The sequence below is a fragment of the Camelina sativa genome, chromosome 15 (genome assembly GCF_030686135.1).
Source record: "Camelina sativa cultivar CO46 ecotype springtype chromosome 15, ASM3068613v1".
Taxonomy (NCBI): Eukaryota; Viridiplantae; Streptophyta; class Magnoliopsida; order Brassicales; family Brassicaceae; genus Camelina; species Camelina sativa.
Window position 1 is genome coordinate 25237349 of NC_141894.1, and position 21552 is coordinate 25258900.

At 34.8% G+C, this 21552-nt stretch overlaps 3 protein-coding genes across 3 annotated transcripts; 2 read left to right on the top strand and 1 right to left on the bottom strand.

Annotated features, from left to right (window-relative positions):
* Positions 1-1880: 1880 nt before the first annotated feature.
* Positions 1881-2969, top strand: LOC104748691 (F-box protein At2g14710-like). The gene has a single exon (XM_010470294.1). The coding sequence runs from the start codon at positions 1881-1883 to the stop codon at positions 2967-2969; it is 1089 nt and encodes a 362-aa protein (XP_010468596.1).
* Positions 2970-3347: 378 nt separating this feature from the next.
* On the bottom strand, positions 3348-7675 carry LOC104747332 (vacuolar-sorting receptor 4). Its single transcript, XM_010468953.3, has 12 exons — positions 7024-7675; positions 5896-6588; positions 5710-5798; positions 5550-5619; positions 5392-5475; positions 5093-5169; positions 4949-5030; positions 4519-4601; positions 4372-4438; positions 4154-4282; positions 3961-4070; positions 3348-3765 (listed from the first exon to the last, which is right to left on the bottom strand). Exons 1-12 carry the CDS (start codon positions 7319-7321, stop codon positions 3667-3669), a joined length of 1881 nt encoding a protein of 626 aa, XP_010467255.2. The 5' UTR covers positions 7322-7675; the 3' UTR covers positions 3348-3666.
* A 5208-nt stretch (positions 7676-12883) lies between these two features.
* LOC104747333 (vacuolar-sorting receptor 3) lies at positions 12884-17719 on the top strand. The gene is made up of 12 exons (XM_010468954.3): positions 12884-13428; positions 14070-14762; positions 14879-14967; positions 15072-15141; positions 15215-15298; positions 15796-15872; positions 15935-16016; positions 16394-16476; positions 16564-16630; positions 16721-16849; positions 16940-17049; positions 17270-17719. The coding sequence occupies exons 1-12, from the start codon at positions 13122-13124 to the stop codon at positions 17366-17368; spliced, it is 1890 nt and encodes a 629-aa protein (XP_010467256.2). The 5' UTR covers positions 12884-13121; the 3' UTR covers positions 17369-17719.
* The last annotated feature ends 3833 nt before the right edge of the window (positions 17720-21552 follow it).

Below are 21552 nucleotides of genomic sequence, written 5' to 3' on the forward strand. Positions count from 1 at the left end.
AGCAAGAACTCAGTTGGTGTTTAATGGAAGCACAAATTAGCTATATTGATTACAGCGCCATTAAAATCCTTAACATCTTGAGATGCAATTCTACAATACTAATTGTTATCTAGTAACATCTCTTACTTGTTCCATTTCCGGTGAACAAAAACGACAATATTAGTTACGGTTGCAGAAGAAGATATGTTGAAGATAACTACAAAATTACAATAATATCGTTCATTAAAACGGATTTATGGACACTAAGCAAAAGAACGTTATGTACGTACACTAATCTCAAGAACGTTATGTACGTATGCGTTCATATGTACGTACACGTTTATATGTACGTACACGTTCGATTTTAGGTTTAATGAACCCAAAATTACCAGAATATCCTCGTCTTCTACCTCTAACATACGACTGAAAACCCTAATTTCCCCTGCCTCACTTTATTTTTCACGACTTATGTCTATTTTTTTGGTTTCACTTGTGGGGTTTTTACTCAACTATTGTAGATTTTCATCTCAACATCTGATTTCTAAATTAAAAACCTATAAAAAGTGAGTTATATAGATTTCTGAAACGATATCTAGCTCTTCCATGGATGAACCCAGAGAAAAGATTAACGAAACAGAGTAGGAAAAAGACGTTTGCTCCGGCTGACAAACAGAATACGATTGATGAATCTGCTACAAACGTTATTACATGAACACCATAGATCGGAAGAACAGCAAACGTGTTTAGATCTACCTCCAATAAGTCTATCACAACGCTAGACTGTCTTTGACAGCTCAAACAAATTCGTATTATTCTGGTAAGACTTTACAGCTGTCAAAAATGCTTACTAAATCTACCACGGACAAGAAACCTACCATTACACTCCGAAAACTATTTCAAAAAAACAAACAAGTATACCAAAAATATTTGAAACGAGAGAATGCTGTCGAATAAATCTGTCGCAACAGGCCATTAGTCTACCATAAATATCTTTTGGGTCATATTGACTGTTAAAGGTGTACGTCATATATTTTTGGTACACTTAGTTTTTGATACACATATACGTCCACGATAAGTGTACCAACACTACAACTAAGTGTACCATCTACGTCGACGGCAAAGTGTACCAGCATTACAACTAAGTGTACCAAAAATATCTGACGTACACCTTTAATCAGTCCACGTGTATAAATCTACCATCAAAGGATCGGTAGACTTAGTCCCAACTTCCAATGTTTTTTTTTTTCTAATGGCATTAGTCGTAATTACGTTTTTTCTCAACACTAGTTTCAGGGGTAGTATAGGTACAATGTGTTAGTCTAGTCATTACAAACAATTGTATGTTACTTTTGTAATAAGGAAGCTTTTATGCAATATTCTAGTAACTCACCTTAAATTAATAAATGTGTCCTTCTTCCCTGGGTACGTTGAGAGGACTATGGTCGGTAGACCGGGTAAACGGGGTCGTGGTCGTAGTCGAGGATCATCGATCCAAAGATAACTAGAGGATTACTTTTTTTACTAGTTCTATCTTTCTCCCATATTAGAATCTGCTTTTTATTAAATTAAATGTAGCATGCTGATTATGTGTCAAGCTTAGGAGAGCTCCTTTCAACTATAGTGTATTATTAATTTTAGTTATTATTTTTTAATATACTCTCTTTTAATATATAAGATAGAAACTAAAATGCAAAAGCCCTAAGTTGTGGATCAAACGGGGTGGCGGGTTACAATTGGCATTAGTCTGATGTACGATGAGTTATATAGAAGTGTTTAGCTTATGATCTAGTATTTAACAAATTTTAATGTTGTTTTATTTAATATATAATATAGCAAAAAAAACAAAAAACAAAAAAAGATATAGAAACTAAGCAAAAACCCTAATTAAGTTAGGTATAGAGATGGCGCATCGGGAGAAGCTTCCATGGGAGTTGATTGAAGAGATACTCTCTCGTGTCCCACCTAAATCTCTTGTTCGCTTCAGAATCATATCGAAACAATGGAACGCTCTTTTAGACGACAAGACGTTCATGAACAACCACAAGATGACGTTTAGGTTCATCCTAGCAACTAAATCCAAGATTTATTCGGTAAGCATTGATCCCGTGATAGTGGTACGTGAGTTAACCTTAGGTACTCCCGGTTTAAAATCTTTGAAACTTGAAAACTTGGTTGATTGCAATGAGTTGTTGCTATGTGGCAAGAAGAGAGGAGCTGTTGCATGGAACCCATGGTTGGGGCAGAGTAGATGGATCAAGCCGAGTTTAATTAAAGGTTCTTATATGGAAGTCGACGGCATAGTATACGACAATAAGAAATACAAGATGGTTGCTTTTTCCTCTGGGAAGGAAGATGATCACTTTGACATGTGGAAAATTTATGACTTTGCGTCCGATGTGTGGATAGACTACAAGTCAGAACCTGGTAACAGTAGTAGCCCAAACGCTGTTAGTGGTGAAAGTGCTGTATCCTTGAATGGAACTTTGTACTGGGTCTGTTTTCGTGAAGAGAACGATCCCTTGTGCTACCACATTCGTAAATTCGACTTCTCGAGCGAAAAGTGGAAAATATTTTGTGATCTACCATGTGGGAGAAACCATGATGGGGATGCTCTCGTGCTTAGGGCCTTTAGGGAAGATCGGTTTTCGTTGCTAAAGCAATGCATTGTCACAAAGAAGATTGATATTTGGGTGACCGAGAACAAGATTAACTATGAGAATGGTGGTGATGTGGTTTGGATGAATTTCATGACTTTGTCTAGTCCTAACTTGCCGGGTTTAGTCGACAACGTACACTACTCTCAGCCAAGTTATTTCATCGAGGGTAAGAGACTCGTGGTGTGCTCTTGCGACAACACTGGTCAGGCTTGGATCTATGTTTTGGGGGATGATAAGTTGATCAGTAAAACTCGTATATTAGATTATGTGGTTGATCCTTGGCCTTTGCACTGTACCTTTGTTCCCAGTTTGGTACCTTTATTCTCAGTTTAGTTTTATTACATTTTGGCTTCTTGTTTTGGTTATTAACTACATTTAAACTAGAGATTTTACTTGTTTTATCTCTTTTCATTTGGAAAAATAAATGTTTACTAATGATCTATTTTGAGCAATCTAGATTAAAATGTCAACAGACTATCTGATTCTCGTTGTCTTGTTTGGGAAGACTGGTTCCCAACCTTACTAGCTTCGTTGTAGCGTGGAGCCTCCAAATTCGGTTACCAATCACCTTGTTCATGCATAATTCTAACTACTTAAGAACCGCAATATGTGTAATCCATTATTCAGTGAGACAATACGAAGATTGTGGTACCTTTATTTCTTACTACTATCCCGCTTCTAAAGGTGCTAAAATGAAACAGAGTAGCCAAAGAAATGAACTTGTCCAATGTCTAAAGATGAACTTCAAAATATTGATGTTTGATTCTATTGACTAGCTAGGCTAGCTTGCCCATTTCTCTGACGCTACATCAGAGTTTCCCTATTACAAAAGTCCCGTGGACAAGTGAAAAAAGACAGTAAGTAACTTTGAAATATCTTTTTTTTTTTGTTGCAAATACACTATTTGGTAAAGAGTTACAAAGATACAACAGAGGCGAGATAAAGACTGACATCAAGGGCCACATCAATTAAAAGAACGCGTCACCTTAAGTCCTTCCCGGAAATTAAATAGATCGACCATAAAGCTCTCTCAGGCATGTTCATCATTCACGTGGTTTGGAACCTCGGGCTGGCTGTCCAGTGGCATATACTGTGCCATTATGGCTCTGATCTCTGAGTCCATGTATTGCTGTAAAACCAGGGACATAGCAAGTTCAAAAAACATTTCCCCAAGCAATGGATATGGTAAGACATGATATGATGTTAGAGAAGAATCATGTTTTAACCAACATCTCAGACCACTCAAACAGAAGAGACTATTCTTTCGCTTTTACCACAAAAAAGAAAGCCGATAAGCGAGGAGAAGGATGGATTAAAAGCTTACCCTCAATCTATATTTGTAAACGAGGTACGCACCAGCAGCTGCAAGTCCCAATGATAACATAATAAGCCAAACGGCTGCCCAAGCTGATCTCACTTGTGCACCCGTCTTGCCTAAATTTCAACCAAAAAAAAACAGTACAAGTTATTTGTATGCATTAATAGAAGTGTAGAAATCCTAGTTCATGAAAACTCACTGATGCAAGTGTCATGGTCTCTCATGTAGAGAAGGTCCCCACTACAAGAGCACTCATAGCTTCCCCAGGTGTTCTTACAGCTACATTCCGGGCACTGACAGGCTTTTTTCTCCTTGCATTCATTAATGTCTAGTGAAGGAATCATGAAAATTCTTCAGCAGATGTTTATGGAATAACACAAAGAAGTACAGTAACCCAAGTGTTAACAGAGGTCTAACCTTCACACTTCTTAACACCGTCTCCTTTAAATCCTGGAGGACACTCGCATTTAATACTGTCCTTGTCCTGAAGGCATTACATGTTGAGACATAAGTATCTTACACGGTGAGATTGTGCAAAATGTGTTATACAGATGAAACACTGACCACACAAGCAGAGAACGCATGTCCATCTCTCTCTTCATGCCAACAACCTCCATTGTTAATTGTGCATCTCCCTGGCCCGCTTGCTGCAATGCAAAACACCAAATATGTACGAATCAAATAGAAGCACAACAGCAAATGCAAAGAACACAATATCCTATTGTAGAAGTCAGCCCAGTTGATCCTATTGTAAAAATACTTTTGCCACTAGTTGTAGTGATCACGCAGCCAAGATTATCTTTTTAACCCAACATCCTCTTTACAGTTCACTGACTAGGAATTATATGATATATTCCATACTGTAAGACCACAGAATGTCACACTCTGTAAGAAACCTGAGAAATATTTGGCCATTCTCGATTGGGACTGTATAACATAAGTCATAAGTCAACTTAACTATAAAAACTTTATGAAAGACGACCTGATCACTTACCCTCACAGTGGCTGTAACCATCCCCTTTAAATCGCACACCATCAACTACAGGACATACACATACTTTTCCACGAAAAGTATCCTGCAAATTAAGCAGATTAGTAGATTTAACAGAAATTCTTGCCAGGAATTATCACAATGTACCTTGCAAGCAGTTATATTGGCTGATTTATCTTGCCAACAACCGCCATTATTATCTAAGCACTCGTTTGTCTCCATATCTGTCAAATGCAATAGAAGATTGCAAATTTAAAATTTCACAATAAGTGTTTTTAAGTGTGATCACCAGTGTACAAAGTTTACATTTCAGCCATTTATTTGATGACCGACCACTGGGCATGTAATTCAGAAAATAAAACTATAAGAAGGAAAATCTTAGTCTAGGGCCTCTAGGCGTTCGAGTATCGGGTTGGATATTCTAGGTAAGGGTATGCAAAACATACCTGTGCTGAGGCATATAGCTGGTTCAGTTGACTCCTCAAAACCAGAGCATAGAGCCTTGAGTACTGCACTTTTCTCCAACTTGCCTGCAAGGAAACAATTATATAACAAGCTTAACTACATGTGTTGGAAGTCTTAAGTTGAACACTGAAGGACAAACCTCGGTACTGTCTGTTGTTGACAACTAAGGTAGGCAATATGGTAACATCACCCCTCGTACCCTTGCCAACCTACATAATATTAAATGTCAATCCCAAACGGCTGCTTAAAGAATACAACAGTGAGATCCCCGGACGAAAATTCAGATGTAATAGATTTACCTGAGCGTCTTGTTCTTCCTTTAGAACTAGATTGTCCATGTCAGCATCAGGGTCTCCCATACACTTGTCAATTTTTTTGCTATCAATACCTGTAGAGATATACGTAGAAAATATGACCACATTCTCCTAAAAAAAAAAAAAATTGCTTGTCTTTAATTTTCGAGACCTGTAAGAAGAAACACCCACCAAGAGATTTGATAACAGACTCAGCACAATCTTTATTGTATTTCTTTTCCTTCATGGGACATCTGATCTGGAAGTCAGTGACGTAATCCCACCAGACCCAGGGATTCCCAGTTTCGTTTGCCACCTTGTAAACACAAAGCTGTCTCAAGTTTTCAACGACCACATCTTTGCCATCGTATCCTGAGCTAAAGTCCTGCTCTGGATCAGGAGCGCAGTATCTTCCCTTGTTGATACACTGCGACTTGCACTGTCGGCTCAACGTGAAAGCGTGAGGGCAATACCAGGTGATGTAATGAGGTCTAAACTGCGTGAAGCCGCCTTTCTCGAGAATTTGAGCCGCGCCCTTGAAATCTTTTACAAACTCCATCAACATGTCACACTTAACCCCGCATTCATCGTTGCTGTTGGTCCACAATTCATACTCAACACGATCATCAGGGTGCGGAACAGCTTCTCTCCAATCAAGATTCAAGTTGACCATATCCCCTCCACTAATGGCTTTCTTCAGCTTTTCACCGAAACTTTTGGTAACAAGAGCAGAAGGTATGGTGATATTCTCAATGTACTTAGCAGAAGAAACATCCTCTTCAGGTGTATCCATGGTAATCAAAGGCTCATCAACATTGTCTGCCACAAGAACAGCAGAAGCACCCGCTTTCTGTGCATTCCAGACCTTCAAAGCGAAGAAACAATCTACACAACAAAATGTAACCGCCAACCATTTAGGCTAAGTATGCGTGAGATATGATTATACAGAGCAACCAAAATAGGGGCAAGAACCACCACATCCTAAAAACAAAGTCGTGGCCCTAAATCTAACATCAGTTGTAAGATCTCCAACAAAGTGCCAAGTAAAAAGCAAAAGGGTATCGAAAAAGGAAATATGCACCCATTAGGCTATGATTACGCAGAAGAGTCAACGGATGAGAACACTAATCTTAGGCTTCAATTTTAACTTCAAAATTACATAAAGAGGTCGTCTAAATCTAACATCAATTGTAAGATACAAAGTTACAAACTTGCGATGCTAGAAGAAGAAGAAGAAGAAGAAGAAGAAGAAGAAGAAGAAGAAGAGGGAATCACAACAAATCAAATCAAATCGATACCAGTAGTGAAATTAAAAAGTACCTCCACGATCAACCAAGAGAAAAGTAGGCAAAGCACCAGGCTGAGACTTATACGAAATCGAGAAATCGCTAAACTCTTTACACGATTTCTGATTCTCTTTGGGGTAAACCACCGTACCAGCCATGCTTCCACCGTACTGAGGAATCCCAAAGTTACCAATTGCACTGTCATGAGTTCCCTTTATACTCTCCGGCGAAGTTACCGACAAACTGTTCTTCTCCACCACGAATCGCGCCTCGGTCATCACCAAGAGGGAGAGAAGCAGCCATGGAAGAAAACACGGGAGCTGCTTCATCATCTTTGAGATCTCCGCCTCAAACACACCACCAAATCAACTCAAACTCAAAAGGATTAAATCAAAGATTAAGGAGCAGGTAGATGGAAGCAGATCATTCAAAAGAGATGATTGAATTCGAAAATCCTCGTCCTTGTATGTGCTCGATGATGGTGGCCAAGTTTCTCTTGAGTGTGGTTTGTTCAACGTCTTAGATGGGAGTGGAAGACTATAGAGACGACGCCTAGTCAAAAACACATATCGACGACGAAACTAGTTTTTTTTTTTTTTAATTATTCTATCCAGACAATATAAATACAAATAAAACCATTTATAAATAAAAAGTTTCTCACACACAAATATATGAATTTCTCTTTTATTAACCACAAATATAATACTGATCTCTATATATTAACAGAGAGTTTTTGGTGCTGATAGTTTTTCTCAGCATTTTTTTAATTCTAATTTTTTAATAAATTTTACTAAGAAAAATACTATTTTCTTATTTTCATTCTTTATAAACCAACTAGTAACAACCCGCACATAGTGCGGTATAAAATTATTATTAAATGTTTTTACTGTAATATTTATGTAAAAATCTATTATATTTATCGGTAACTGAAAAATCTAAAATTTGATTGTGTAGTATATCTATAAAAAAATTGTATAATAATTATAATTTAACCGGTGAGAATTATTATAGTAACAATCTTATATTATTATATCATATGAACAAAGAGTTCTTAAAATTCATTTTAAAGATTTTATGAGATTATAATTAAAGAATAAAATTAAGTTAGAAAAAAAATATAAAAAATTTAATTTTGGGAAAAATACAATAGTAAATAAATGTAAATATTAGTAAAAGCTGATGACAAATAAAGGAAATAGTGTCCAAGCTTTGTAATGCTGACACCTCAGCTTCTTTTGCCATAATGTTCCTCTATTAATATATAGGGGATTGTCAAACACACCAAGAATTCTTCTAAAATCCATAGTAACCAAATATGTATACAAATAATTAATCTATTTTTTCCAATTTAAAACAAAAAATTGTAAATAAACATAAATAAGTGTCTTAGAGAAAAAAAATTATATATAATGTACATCAAATTTTAATATATTTTTGTTAAATTTAATTTTATTTAAAATATTTTAAAACTTATACATCGGGCGGATCCTTATCTAGATAAAAAAATTCCTAGATATTACCACGTGTATAGAATTAGGCCATGAATGTTTACAAGTTTTTAAATAGTTTTTGAATTCTAGTTTCTAGTTTTTAGATTTTAGATTTTGGTTTATGGTTTTTAGATTTTGTGTTAAAAATTTATTTAAAAAAGAAAAACAGAAAAAAAAAATCAAGTCACGCTTAAAAATGAAAAACTAGTAAAACATAGGTTTTGGTTTTTCTTTGAAAATTACCAAAACCCAACAAAATCTGGATTCTCTAAATTTTAGGAAATCCAGTTTTTGCATAATCTTGATTGGCTTTAAAGTGGATTTTTGAAAAATCTAAAACCAAAAACACTTTTAAAATCTACAGCCATTCAAGGCCTTAATAAATGAAAATTAAAAATAAGTAAATAATGTTATAATTTTGAATTTTATTGAACATATCTATATATATAATCTCCTTATAATTATTTTAAAAAAAAACTTTTAATTTTGTAACTTTTTTTTATAATTATCTTTTTACATTATTAATATTGTTTAAAACAAAATATTTTATTTTTGTTTTAATCTCAGATCCTTCCTATTAAATAGAAACTTTTACACATGTCAAAATCTGGTTAATGGCTAACTTTCAAAACCCAACTTTCTATTATAAGATCTAAACTTTTACACATGTCAAAATCTTGTTAATGACTAACTTTTAAAACCCAACTTTATATAATAAGATTGTCAAACACACCAATAATTCTTCTAAAATCCATAGTAACCAAATATGTATACAAATAATTAATCTATTTTTTTTTACCAATTTTCAAAAGTTTAAAAATAAATGAAAAGGAATGCACCTTAAGTTTAATAAACATCATAAACCATATATTTTTATATGACCTAAAAATTAACAAAGTTTTCCAAAAAAAACTCTGTTTTAATTTAAACATAAGATAAAACAATGTCACCACCATTCAGGTCACCACCATTTTTAGTTATGTTAAATAATATTGATCTCTTCCAAACCAAAACGTATGGAGGAGGTCACCACCATTCACCACCAGGTCACTGTCTATTTTTTTTTTTTTTTCTGTATAAGTAATTAATGTAAACTCATTTAATAGTGTCCAACTCCAACCCATTCAAAGAATAAAAAGCATGACCCCAGCAATATAATTTTCTGCATCTAGCCCAACCAAACATTTGGTATATTCATTGGCTTGAATTGGTATAAGATTTTTTTTTTTACGGAAAGACTCATTCATATTCAATTTTAAATTATTGGCGTTTTTTTTATTTATTCAACCATTTGATAATTGATCATCTATCCTATTATTCTACTACTAATTTAACATATCAGTCAAGCTCAAGCTATATGTGAATCGTGTAGCGTCTTGTTTTATAATTTTTATGGCTTCTCGAATTAATTCGTAAATATTTGTTAGGTGTCTTATTGTGTTTTTTTTCTTTCACATCTCTATAAGCCTTGATAAAACCTAAACGGCTAAACTTAGTTATTCAATGCATGTTTAAGATACGTAAAAAAAGAAGAAAAAAAATCGGGTTCATAAACTTAGTTATTTCTCCTATGAATGACCACATAAATTAACAAATTTGAAATTATTAGGATAAATATTTTCATCTATACTCAGTCCTTTCCTAAAATCCAAAATCACTATTCGTTTCAATGTATTGTCGTTTTCCCTGTTATTTTTAACACATGTTTTAAACACTATTTGTTTTTCAAAATATCTACATTCGAATAATCGTCACACTCCTTGAACGCTCTAATTTTTAATTTGTTTAGAACTAAAGATTAATACGATCTCCAAAATAACATATATTATTATTTATATAAACTGTTTATTTTATTTCTTTTAGCCGTCAAAATATATAAGCGGTTTTGTCACATGGAAAGAGGCAAAAAGAGAAGTTATTAGTCACATTTTACATTTAGTAGGAACTCCATTTTTAGTTCCTTTACAAAACGTACTAAAGATCTCCGATCCTCACATGCACTCCATGAATGCATATGCATTACACTATTTTAATTTTGCAAAATTGAAATATACATTAACGTTAATTTATATTCAGTGAGAGTGTGAGATGAAATATAAAATATATATATATATAATATATATATATGTATATATAATATATATATATATATATATATTTTAACTTAATTTCCATTAAACGTCACAACTTACAAGCCAGTGGCCAACAAAGACCAGGAGAACAAACCTTTCCTGTGACAAAAGCTGCGAGAAAGCAAACCTGGTCGCTAAGACTGAAATAGACCAAACCAAGTAACTAAATAGGATTGAGAAGGGGAATCCACTCTTTGAGTTCTGGACAAAGGATCCAGCCTGAGTCTAATGGTATTTTGAATGTCGAGAATCACAACAGATTGAGGTCTAGCAGTCTGAGAGTGAAGCCTACCGTTTCTTTCTTTCCATATGGCATAGATAGAAGCTTGATAAGCTAGTTTTAAAATTAGAGCGACGTTCCCATTACTATAAGGGTCCTTAATCCATCTAAGGCTGGCCTCCAACGAAGGTATGATATCCAAAAATATAAAAATATTAAAGATAGATATGATATCCAAAAATTCTTGGTTTTAAAAAGAACGAAAACAATACTTACTTGTCTAATAAATTGTCTTCTTTCATAGCAACACTTCTGCCTCCAGCATATTAGGTTTTGGATTGTTAAAGAACAAAAAAAAATTATAGACATGTGATTACATGAATTATGAATTACTTTCGGGAAGAATGCAAGATAAGGAAGGAAAAATTCTTCATAGTTTTCTAACATGTGATTTATGTCTTATCTCTCCAGTTTTAATAAATCTAAAGCATATAGAATAATATATATACTAGGTAACAACCCGCATATAGTGCGGATAAATCAATATGTAAATAAAATTATTCTTTGGGGTTTGATATTTGTTGGTATAAAATAAAATCTGTAAATAATTATTATTTTTGTTTTATTCAAATTTACGTTTATTTTATATAAAAATATGTTTCAGCCGTGATATATTTGAAAGTAAATAATAATTTTAACGCGGCAAAAAAAATTGTATAAAATTTATTTTAAAAAAACATGAATAATTATTAAATTTTTAAAAGAAATTATTTTTGTTTTCTTTTAAAGAAGTATAATATAGTTTCAAATTAAATGACTACAAATAGTTTAATTTATTTAATGAATTTTTATTTAAGTCTGTAATGGCATAGACGTAATTAGAATTAATTAATAGGATTTATTTGCTAAAATGTGCTTCAAGCTCTCTGGCGACGACATATCATCACTTTTTCAAGAGTGATTCTCTATTAATATATAAGGGATATATATATATATATCTATTAGTGTCATGGTTTATCATACGGTATAAATTATTGTAAAATCATATATATATATATATATATATTGATTATTTGGTGGGATGACATCTTAAAATGTGAAAAATGTAAAGAAAGAAAAACACTTTTCACTCAAACCATTATATATATTAAGCATGTCCAAAGAGATGTAAATGAGAAAAACAAAAGCATGATTGATACACCAAATCTCATGTGAAGCAAAAATGTATAATGTACAGTAGTACAATACTGTGAAGATAGTCATGACAATCATATATATATATATTTTGTAGTAGTTTAGAAGAGATCAATAACAACATATACAACCGTGCAATAAATTTTACATCAATGTGAAACAACTACCTATGTTATACGAAGATAACACAGATTGCATTGCTTATATATAGGAATGAAACATATATTCTCTCTATATCATAAAAAGTGATTTCTTAGGATTTTTTTTTTTTTTTTTATATCACAAAAGAATTTGCTGTAAACTTTGATCAATTAATGCTAAAAAGTTACAATTTTCAAAAATTATTAATTTAAAGTTTTAAAATTTGTTGAATTACTACTGGTTAATAATTATGAAAATATGTTATTATAAATAAATAATGCATTTATAACTAGCCATTAAATGTTTTTCTTTATGTAAAAGTCTTAGAAAATCATCTTTTGTGATAGTATAAAACTGATCAAATTTAAACATGTACATTTAAATAATTAAATTAAAACATTAAAGCAAAACATGTGTTGACTGTGTGACGTTTTTTCAGTAAATCACTACTTACTAGTTACCAATATTCATGATAAACATCCGTATTTCGTCATGGATGAGAGCTATAAGAAAAAGTAGTGTGAATGTATGATTTTTTTTCGTAAAAATCACCATCACTATGCAATAACTTCATTCACAAATTTCACTTTGATACTGTATAAGATAATACAAAAACTTGGTTCATCTCTTTTTATTTACCTAACGAAAAAAAAAAAGAGTCTTTTTACTTATCTCTTTACCTTGATGATATATAATTATATATACTGTATATTATCTATATAAATAAAAATTTGTTTCGTCAAGATGTGTTTTGACTTTGACATATGTGTCATCATCTATAGTCTTTTCCGAGTCGTACCCGAACCGTTGAACCAACCCGAATTTTATTAAATTTCTCTCTGTTGTTCTCGGGAAACACTCGTCGCGTCGTCGAGTCCTTAACTTTTAAGAGAATTTCAAAATTCAATCGTTGTTCTTTGAATTTGTTGGTGTGTTTGAGGCGGAGATCTCGAAGATGATGAAGCAGCTTCTGTACTTTCTCCCATGGTTGCTTCTCTCCCTATTGATGATAACCTCCTTGAGCGAGGCCCGATTCGTGGTGGAAAAGAACAGTTTATCTGTGACTTCGCCGGAAAGTATAAAGGGAACTCATGACAGTGCAATTGGAAACTTTGGGATTCCTCAGTACGGTGGAAGCATGGCTGGTACGGTGGTTTACCCTAAAGAGAATCATAAATCGTGTAAGGAGTTTAGCGATTTCTCGATTTCGTTTAAGTCTCAGCCTGGTGCTTTGCCTATTTTCCTCTTGGTTGATCGTGGAGGTATATACATCTCTTACTTTAATTTCACATTTGAATTTGATGGTCCTCCTAGGGTTCTTGCATTACTCAGTTTCCGATTGATTTTACGTCACATATTTGGTATTTGTGTTTTGAAGATCTTACAGTTGAATGTTAGATTTAGTGCTTTTGTGTTATTGAAGTTTCAGTTGAAGCCCGAAGTTAAGTGTTCTCATCAGTAAGAGATTTTAGTTGTCAAGCTCGCTCTGCTTTTCTGCTTAATTGGTTCGTCGTTGAGTATGTATGTGCTGATGATATTGTCTCACCTTTATTGTTCTGCATAATCGACTAATCGTAACTTACTTAGCCTAAAATGGTGTATATTTCCTTATTCGGTATACTTTTGTTTTTTTTTAATTAGGATTTTGTTGGTTTTCTAATTAATGGAGTCTGTTGTGTTATATTTAACTTCTGGCATTATCATTGAAGATCTTACAACTGATACTGATGTTAGCACACTCTATCTAAAGTTAGATTCGAACCACTGGGTTTAATACACCCAATATTAGAGGTTTTGAGTCTTCAGGGTGTGATGGTTTTTTTCTTACTTTGACTGTTCTGCATAATCAGTCATATCTTAACTTACTTAGCCTAATGGTGGGAGGTTATGTGTTGTTGTGTAGATTGTTTTTTCGCTTTAAAGGTCTGGAATGCACAGAAAGCCGGTGCTTCTGCTGTTCTTGTGGCAGACAATGTTGATGAACCTTTGATTACCATGGATACACCTGAAGAGGATGTTGCGTCTGCAAAATACATTGAGAATATTACCATACCTTCTGCTCTTGTTACCAAAGGTTTTGGTGAAAAATTGAAGAAAGCCATTAGTGGAGGGGATATGGTCAACTTGAATCTTGACTGGAGAGAAGCTGTTCCGCACCCTGATGACCGTGTTGAGTATGAATTGTGGACCAACAGCAATGATGAATGTGGGGTTAAGTGTGACATGTTGATGGAATTCGTCAAGGATTTCAAGGGTGCCGCTCAGATTCTCGAGAAAGGAGGTTTCACGCAGTTTAGACCTCACTACATCACCTGGTATTGCCCTCACACTTTCACTCTGAGCCGGCAGTGCAAGTCTCAGTGTATCAACAAGGGAAGGTATTGCGCTCCTGATCCAGAACAGGACTTCAGCTCAGGATATGATGGAAAAGACGTTGTTGTAGAAAATTTGAGACAACTTTGTGTTTACAAGGTGGCGAATGAAACTGGGAAACCCTGGGTCTGGTGGGATTATGTCACTGATTTCCAGATCAGATGTCCCATGAAGGAAAAGAAATACAACAAAGATTGTGCTGATTCTGTTATCAAATCTCTTGGTGAGTGTTTCTTTCATAGGAAGCAAAAATCCCCCTTTTTTTGTTATGGGATAATAATGCCTACAAGTCGGGTAAGTTATGGTAGTTCAGATCAATTATTTTCTATGTTTGTACAGGAATTGATAGTAGAAAACTTGACAAGTGTATGGGAGACCCTGATGCTGACATGGACAATCCAGTTCTAAAGGAAGAACAAAATGCTCAAGTAAATTTTACTTATGTGTTTTTTACGTCTCAATTTTTCTGCAGGCATGTCAATGTTATGTTCTTTTAGGAACCTGTTTGGGATTTACATAATATATTATGTAGGTTGGCAAGGGTTCAAGGGGTGATGTTACCATATTGCCTTCCTTGGTTGTCAACAACAGACAGTACCGAGGTTTGTCTTGCAGAGTTGAACTTAAGACTTCAATACATGTAGTTTAGCTTGTTATAAAAGTGTTCCCGTGCAGGCAAGTTGGAGAAGAGTGCAGTACTCAAGGCTCTATGCTCTGGTTTTGAGGAGACCACTGAACCAGCTATATGTCTCAGCACAGGTATAATATTGTTGGTCTTGACTATTTGTAGGCATTTCTGATTGTACACATACTCACCTTTATATCCATCGGAATATGTTTTGGTGTATCGCGTAAGTTTTGTTGGTTTAAGTTTCTGGAATTTGGGTCCCCACCAAATATGTGAAATACCTGTCCCATACCCTAGCAATACTTATACTTAATCTAAATTTGGATATATTTGGGGCATTAATTATAGATGCCCACAGCTCCCTGTGCTTTTATGCGAACCACCTGATCCTAACTATCCTTGGGAGTAGCTATCTTTTTTACATACACTAATTATCCAAACCAATGCTGTAATACACACCTCTACTTTTTGACTAGGATTTGTCTGTTAATCATATAGAGTTTGAATTTTGATGACCCGTGCTCGACATCAAATAAATGTTTGGAATCTATTGTAAACTATAATAGTGATCACACCTTCTAACATGTTTTGTGTAATTTGAAATTTGCATCTTCTGTTACAATTGCAGATGTGGAATCAAACGAGTGCTTAGATAACAATGGCGGTTGTTGGCAAGATAAATCAGCCAACATAACTGCTTGCAAGGTAAATTTAAACTTGCTTGGAAAAAATTCTATGATATCATTGTTAATCTGTGTAATCTGCAGGATACATTTCGCGGAAGGGTATGCGAGTGTCCTACAGTTGATGGTGTGCGATTCAAAGGGGATGGTTACAGCCACTGTGAACGTGAGTATTCATGTCATATTTTTACTAGTTCTTATCTTATAATTTTATCAGACTTGTATTATTTAGTAGCATTAAGAATATGGCAACATAATAGTCTAGTTACTAGCACACAGAGACATTATGTGATCTTCTTTTAGCAGCTCTGTAATTCTTATTTAGTGAATTATTAAGAAATTTTTCGGTATACCCTCTTAGATTTTATATAGCTCACATTTTCCTGGTGTAATCTAATATTTAATGTTGGTTTAATCTCACGGAAACTTTGTACTTTTATATTCCATCTTTCCCAGCAGAGATGGATGATGTTGTGTGTTATGCCTTTTTTTGTGCTTCTGTTCTTTTTCACATTTCATACTTAATCGGTGTTGGCATTGCAGCAAGCGGGCCAGGGAGATGCACAATTAACAATGGAGGTTGTTGGCATGAAGAGAGAGATGGACATGCGTTCTCTGCTTGTGTGGTTAGTGTTTTAATCTGTACGTTAACTCATTTTGCACATTCTCACCGTATAGTAAGATACTTATGTCTCAACATGTAATGCCTTCAGGACAAGGACAGTGTTAAATGCGAGTGTCCTCCGGGATTTAAAGGAGACGGAATTAAGAAGTGTGATGGTTAGACCTCTGTTAACACTTGGGTTACCGTACTTCTGTGTGTTACTCTATTGCTGAAGAATTTTCAATTTTTCATGCTTCCTTCACTAGACATTAATGAATGCAAAGAGAAGAAAGCCTGTCAGTGCCCGGAATGTAGCTGTAAGAACACCTGGGGAAGCTACGAGTGCTCTTGTAGTGGGGACCTTCTCTACATGAGAGACCATGACACTTGCATCAGTGAGTTTTCTTGAACTAGGATTTCTACACTTCTATTAATATTCTCATGCATACAAATAACTTGTACTGGTTCTTTTGGTTAAAATTTAGGCAAGACGGGTGCACAAGTGAGATCAGCTTGGGCAGCCGTTTGGCTTATAATGTTATCATTGGGACTTGCAGCTGGTGGGGCGTACCTCGTTTACAAATATAGGTTAAGGGTAAGTTTTTTCAGTTCATCCTTCATCTCTTTTGTCTGCTGTGTTAAAAAGCAAAAATTAATCTTCGTTTTATTGTGGCCTGAGATGTCTATTTAAACATAGTTCTACTATAATCTCATATTTACTCCTTTGGACCTTAACACAGTTGCCATTTCCGTTGCTTGCCATTTCCATTGTTTGGGGAAACTGTTGTAACCTTTCTATGTCCCTGGTTTTACAGCAATACATGGACTCAGAGATCAGAGCCATAATGGCACAGTACATGCCACTGGACAGCCAACCGGAGGTCCAAAACCATGTGAATGATGAACGCGCCTGAGAGACTCTATTTATTCCCGGGAAAGGACCCAAGGTGACACGTTCTTTTGATTGATGTGGCCCTTAACGCCGGTGTTTTTTCGCCTCTGTATCTTTGTAACTCTCTTACCAAACAGTGTATTTGCATACAAAAGAGGTTCTAGTAACTTCGTCGGTTTTTTTACTTCTGTCCATGGGACTTTTGTAATAGGAATACTCTGATGTGATGTAGCTTCTGAGAAGAGAGAGAGAGAGTGCATAGTTTAAAAGTTTACATAGTTTTTTTACTTTTTTTTTTTTTTTGGTAAGGAAAAGTTTACATAGTTTACTTAAACCTGAGACATAAATAAAATAAACAAAATATTGATCTTTACATAGTTTTCTATTATATCACAAAAGTGTAATGATACAAATATGAAAAATTACAAAAAAAAAATATTTGAGATAAGAAGATGTATTACAAAAACATTTAAAAACGTGATTTTCTCATTAAAAATGATACATGAATATGCTAGAAAATAATCAAACATCCAAAGTAGATAATGGAAACTACGCTAGAGATAAATATAAAAATTGACAAAATGTTAGATATGATATATCATGCTTCTATAATAAATTTAGAATGAAATTGTTCAAATAGTGTTTTAATTGATTTTCAACTCATTTAACAACATAAAAATACTTAAGATACATGAATATAGTGGAAGAATATGAAAAAATAGTTACTTATAAAATGATAATCCAAAATGGAATGGAGATAATTTTTTAAAAATTAAAAGCAATGTAAGATCCTATAGGGAGAGTCCATCAAAAACAGTCCTATGGTCCAAATCAGAAGCAAAACAATACTACGATCTTTCACATAAAATAGATAGGACTCATCAAAGAAGTGATGAAGATCGACACATTCCTCGATGGACAGCACCACCCGATGAATGTGTGAAGTGCAATTTTGATGCAGGATACAACAACTCAAATCACGAAGCAACTGGTGGTTGGATAATTTGTAATAACTTGGGATCACCTTTAGCTTTGGGTGCAGCTAATCTCTCACACGCCTCTGGTTGGAAGTGGAAGCAAAAGCAATGCTGGTTGCATTACAACAAACTTGGATAAAAGGTTACACATCAATAATACTAGAAGGGGACTGTGAAGTTTTAATGAACATCGTCAATGGTCGTACTCGACACAGACAGCTAATCAACATCCTTCAAGACTTACAGTTTTGGATATCAAAATTTCAATTTATGTAATTCTTCTCTTTTTTTATGCTGAATCTGTAATCAAGCCAGTGTGGCTACATGAACGATTATGTATAGAGCAGCCTTAATTCAATATAAGAGCAATTTGAGTAAAAAACAAAAAAAAAGCAATGTAAGATATATGTCGTATACTAAAATTAGTTTTATAATGACATGTGTTGCGATCATATTAACGACATATTTTGTCTTGATTCCGTTAAGACTAACTTTGAAAACCAAATTTTACAATTTACATAATAAAAAAAGTTTTCCTTTTCAAAATTTTACAATCAAATTCTTATCGACATATTTGAAACAAAGCTTTATATAATGACATGTGATACATATTTTGACATGTGTTTACATATTAAATTGATAACTTGACATATGTCATCATCAAGTTAACGACTAACTTTGAAAACTAAATCTTATAATTTACATAATAAAATTGTTAGTTTTCCGTTTCTAAACTTTTTTACACGTGTCAAAATCTTATCGATAGACTTAACCAGCCTCGGCTGTAACACCCCCGACCCATTCTAAATATAAGAACAAATCGGAAGCGCTACTTAGAACTCTCGTAGTTAGCCAACCAAGGCTTTCAGAACGAATCCAATTGTCATGGTCATCCAACCGCGAGCACCCAACCTCTCGAACACGGCCTAAGGCTTTGCAACCCGTACCGTGAGTGAGAGTTGTGTTAAGTCCGCACTAGACTTAATATCAGTTGGAATAATCATTTAGATTTTGAAAAATTCGAGTCTTCACATATATGTAGTATACGCGAAAATCGTTACCAAACTTTTATATAGCTTTCAGATCCTTTTTGAAAACCATACATAATATACATAGTAAGAATTTACAAAAGCTGTAAAACCTACATTGATTCACCTAGGTCATGTTGCTTCTACTATGGAGATCTTTCGACTAAGGATTCCTGGAAAAATAAAGTAGAATCATAAGTAATCTAGTATTACTTAGTGAGCCCGATATCTAAGGAAATCTTACCCAGCGATACCTAAGGAAATCCTACCCATCTACCTATCCCCAAGCAGCAAGCACTAAGAACTCATCCAACAAGCAATGATACAATGCAACAAGTATAATCAAGTGCAACATAACAAAATCAAATGCATTGTAACATCCGCGAACCGGAATCCCAGTTTAGGGGATGCATCGATCGATGCACTATGTGCATCGGTCGATGCAAGGTTGGTTCTGTGCGGACGAGTTTAAGTTAAACGCTGCGTTTTGGGTTAGGGAAAACATTTAAGTCGTGTTTTGTCGTCATTCGACGAGATTGACCGTTTTTGAGAGAAAAGAAAAGAGAGAAAAAGTCCTAAGTTTTCTTGGTGAGATTTTGGGAGATTGAGACTGTTCCTGTAGAGACCTGTAGCTGGGATCGTTGTAGGATCGCTTCCTAGTAGCGTTGTTTTGCTTGTTTGAGGTTCAGAATCTTCTTGGCAAAGGTGAGTGCATGACCATGGCATATCTAAGCTTGATATTTCTCTGATCTGCTTGATTATGTGTTGTTTGGCTTGTTAGAACGTTAATAAGGCTTTGTGAAGCTTTCTTGTGGCTTGGGATCGAGTTTGGTGGTTGTAGGAATGAAGATCCAGCGAGAAGCTTCGGAGAAACACGATGCTCGGCATGTGCATCGGTCGATGCAATGCGAGGACGGCGCGATGACCTAGGAACATCGGTCGATGCCATGTGGAGGCGTCGGTCGATGCAACTAGGGGTTTTTCGTGAATTGTCGAGCATGCGTCGGTAGATGCAGTGTTAGTGTCGGTCGATGCAGGCTAGTCTTGCATCGGTCAATGCAGGACTTTTGTCGGTCGATGCATCCCCTGTTGGTGTCGGTCGATGCATGGTTGGTGTCGGTCGATGCAATGTCTGGTTTGTTTGTTGATTGTTGTTTGATGGTTAGAGTATCTCAATTGCTTGTGTGTATAGCCCAGTAGATGGGAGGATTGCCTCACTGAGTGTTTATCAAATACTTATGCATCTCAATTTGTGTTTGTGGTGCAGGTAAAGGTAAAGTGTGATCGTCGAATCAAGGTGATAAGGAGGAGGATGTACTAGTGGCTTGTTTTGTTGTTGTCTAGCTTCTGTTAGGTTGCTAGAGTTAAGTTCTAGAATGTTGTTTAGGATTGCTGGTTTTCTGGTTTATGTTGATTGGATCTTTAGTTTATTGATTTGGAATTATTACGGGTTATTTGATATTGGTTATTGGTTATTTATTGGTATTATTATTTCTGTTGTTTGGTATGATTGTGGTTAGGTGACTAGTGGATATGAGACCACTAACTTTATTATTTATTATTATTTTATATTTATTATTAAAAACAAAAACGGGTCGGTCGTTTCATGCATGAAGACTCAAATTTAAGTATGAAGCGGAGATGATGAATATGCATGCTTCTAACCTAAGTAAGGCCTTCTAAAAATACATTATATCCCAAGGCAATGCCCAAAACTCCTAGACACAAAGTCTAAAAGAGATCCACATTCCTTCGTACTACATCGTCATGTAGCGTTCAGCCGGGCATGACCCGCTCGGAACCTTCATAAGCCATAACGTTATGGAGTTACACGCAACGCACAACAGACAGATGGGATAACATGATCCGCCTAATGCTAGTTACCTAACTAACAATACATCAATGCAATATGATCATGTACTGATGGAACAATGCAAGTGGTACCTAACATGATGCACACAAGGATCATACAACAAGCAATATCACAAACAAGAATATCAAGTCACACACAAGAATTGCATACTAATCAATCACATAACAATGACCAAGTAGTTCCATACTTAAGCGCTAATGACTACTAAGCAGTTCTAACTTGGATGCTAATTGCTAAGCATTCCTAAACCAGGGGCTAATTACCACTAAATAGTTCTAATCCTAATGCCAAACACTAAGCAGGTTTAGCTTAAGCGCTAATTACTAAC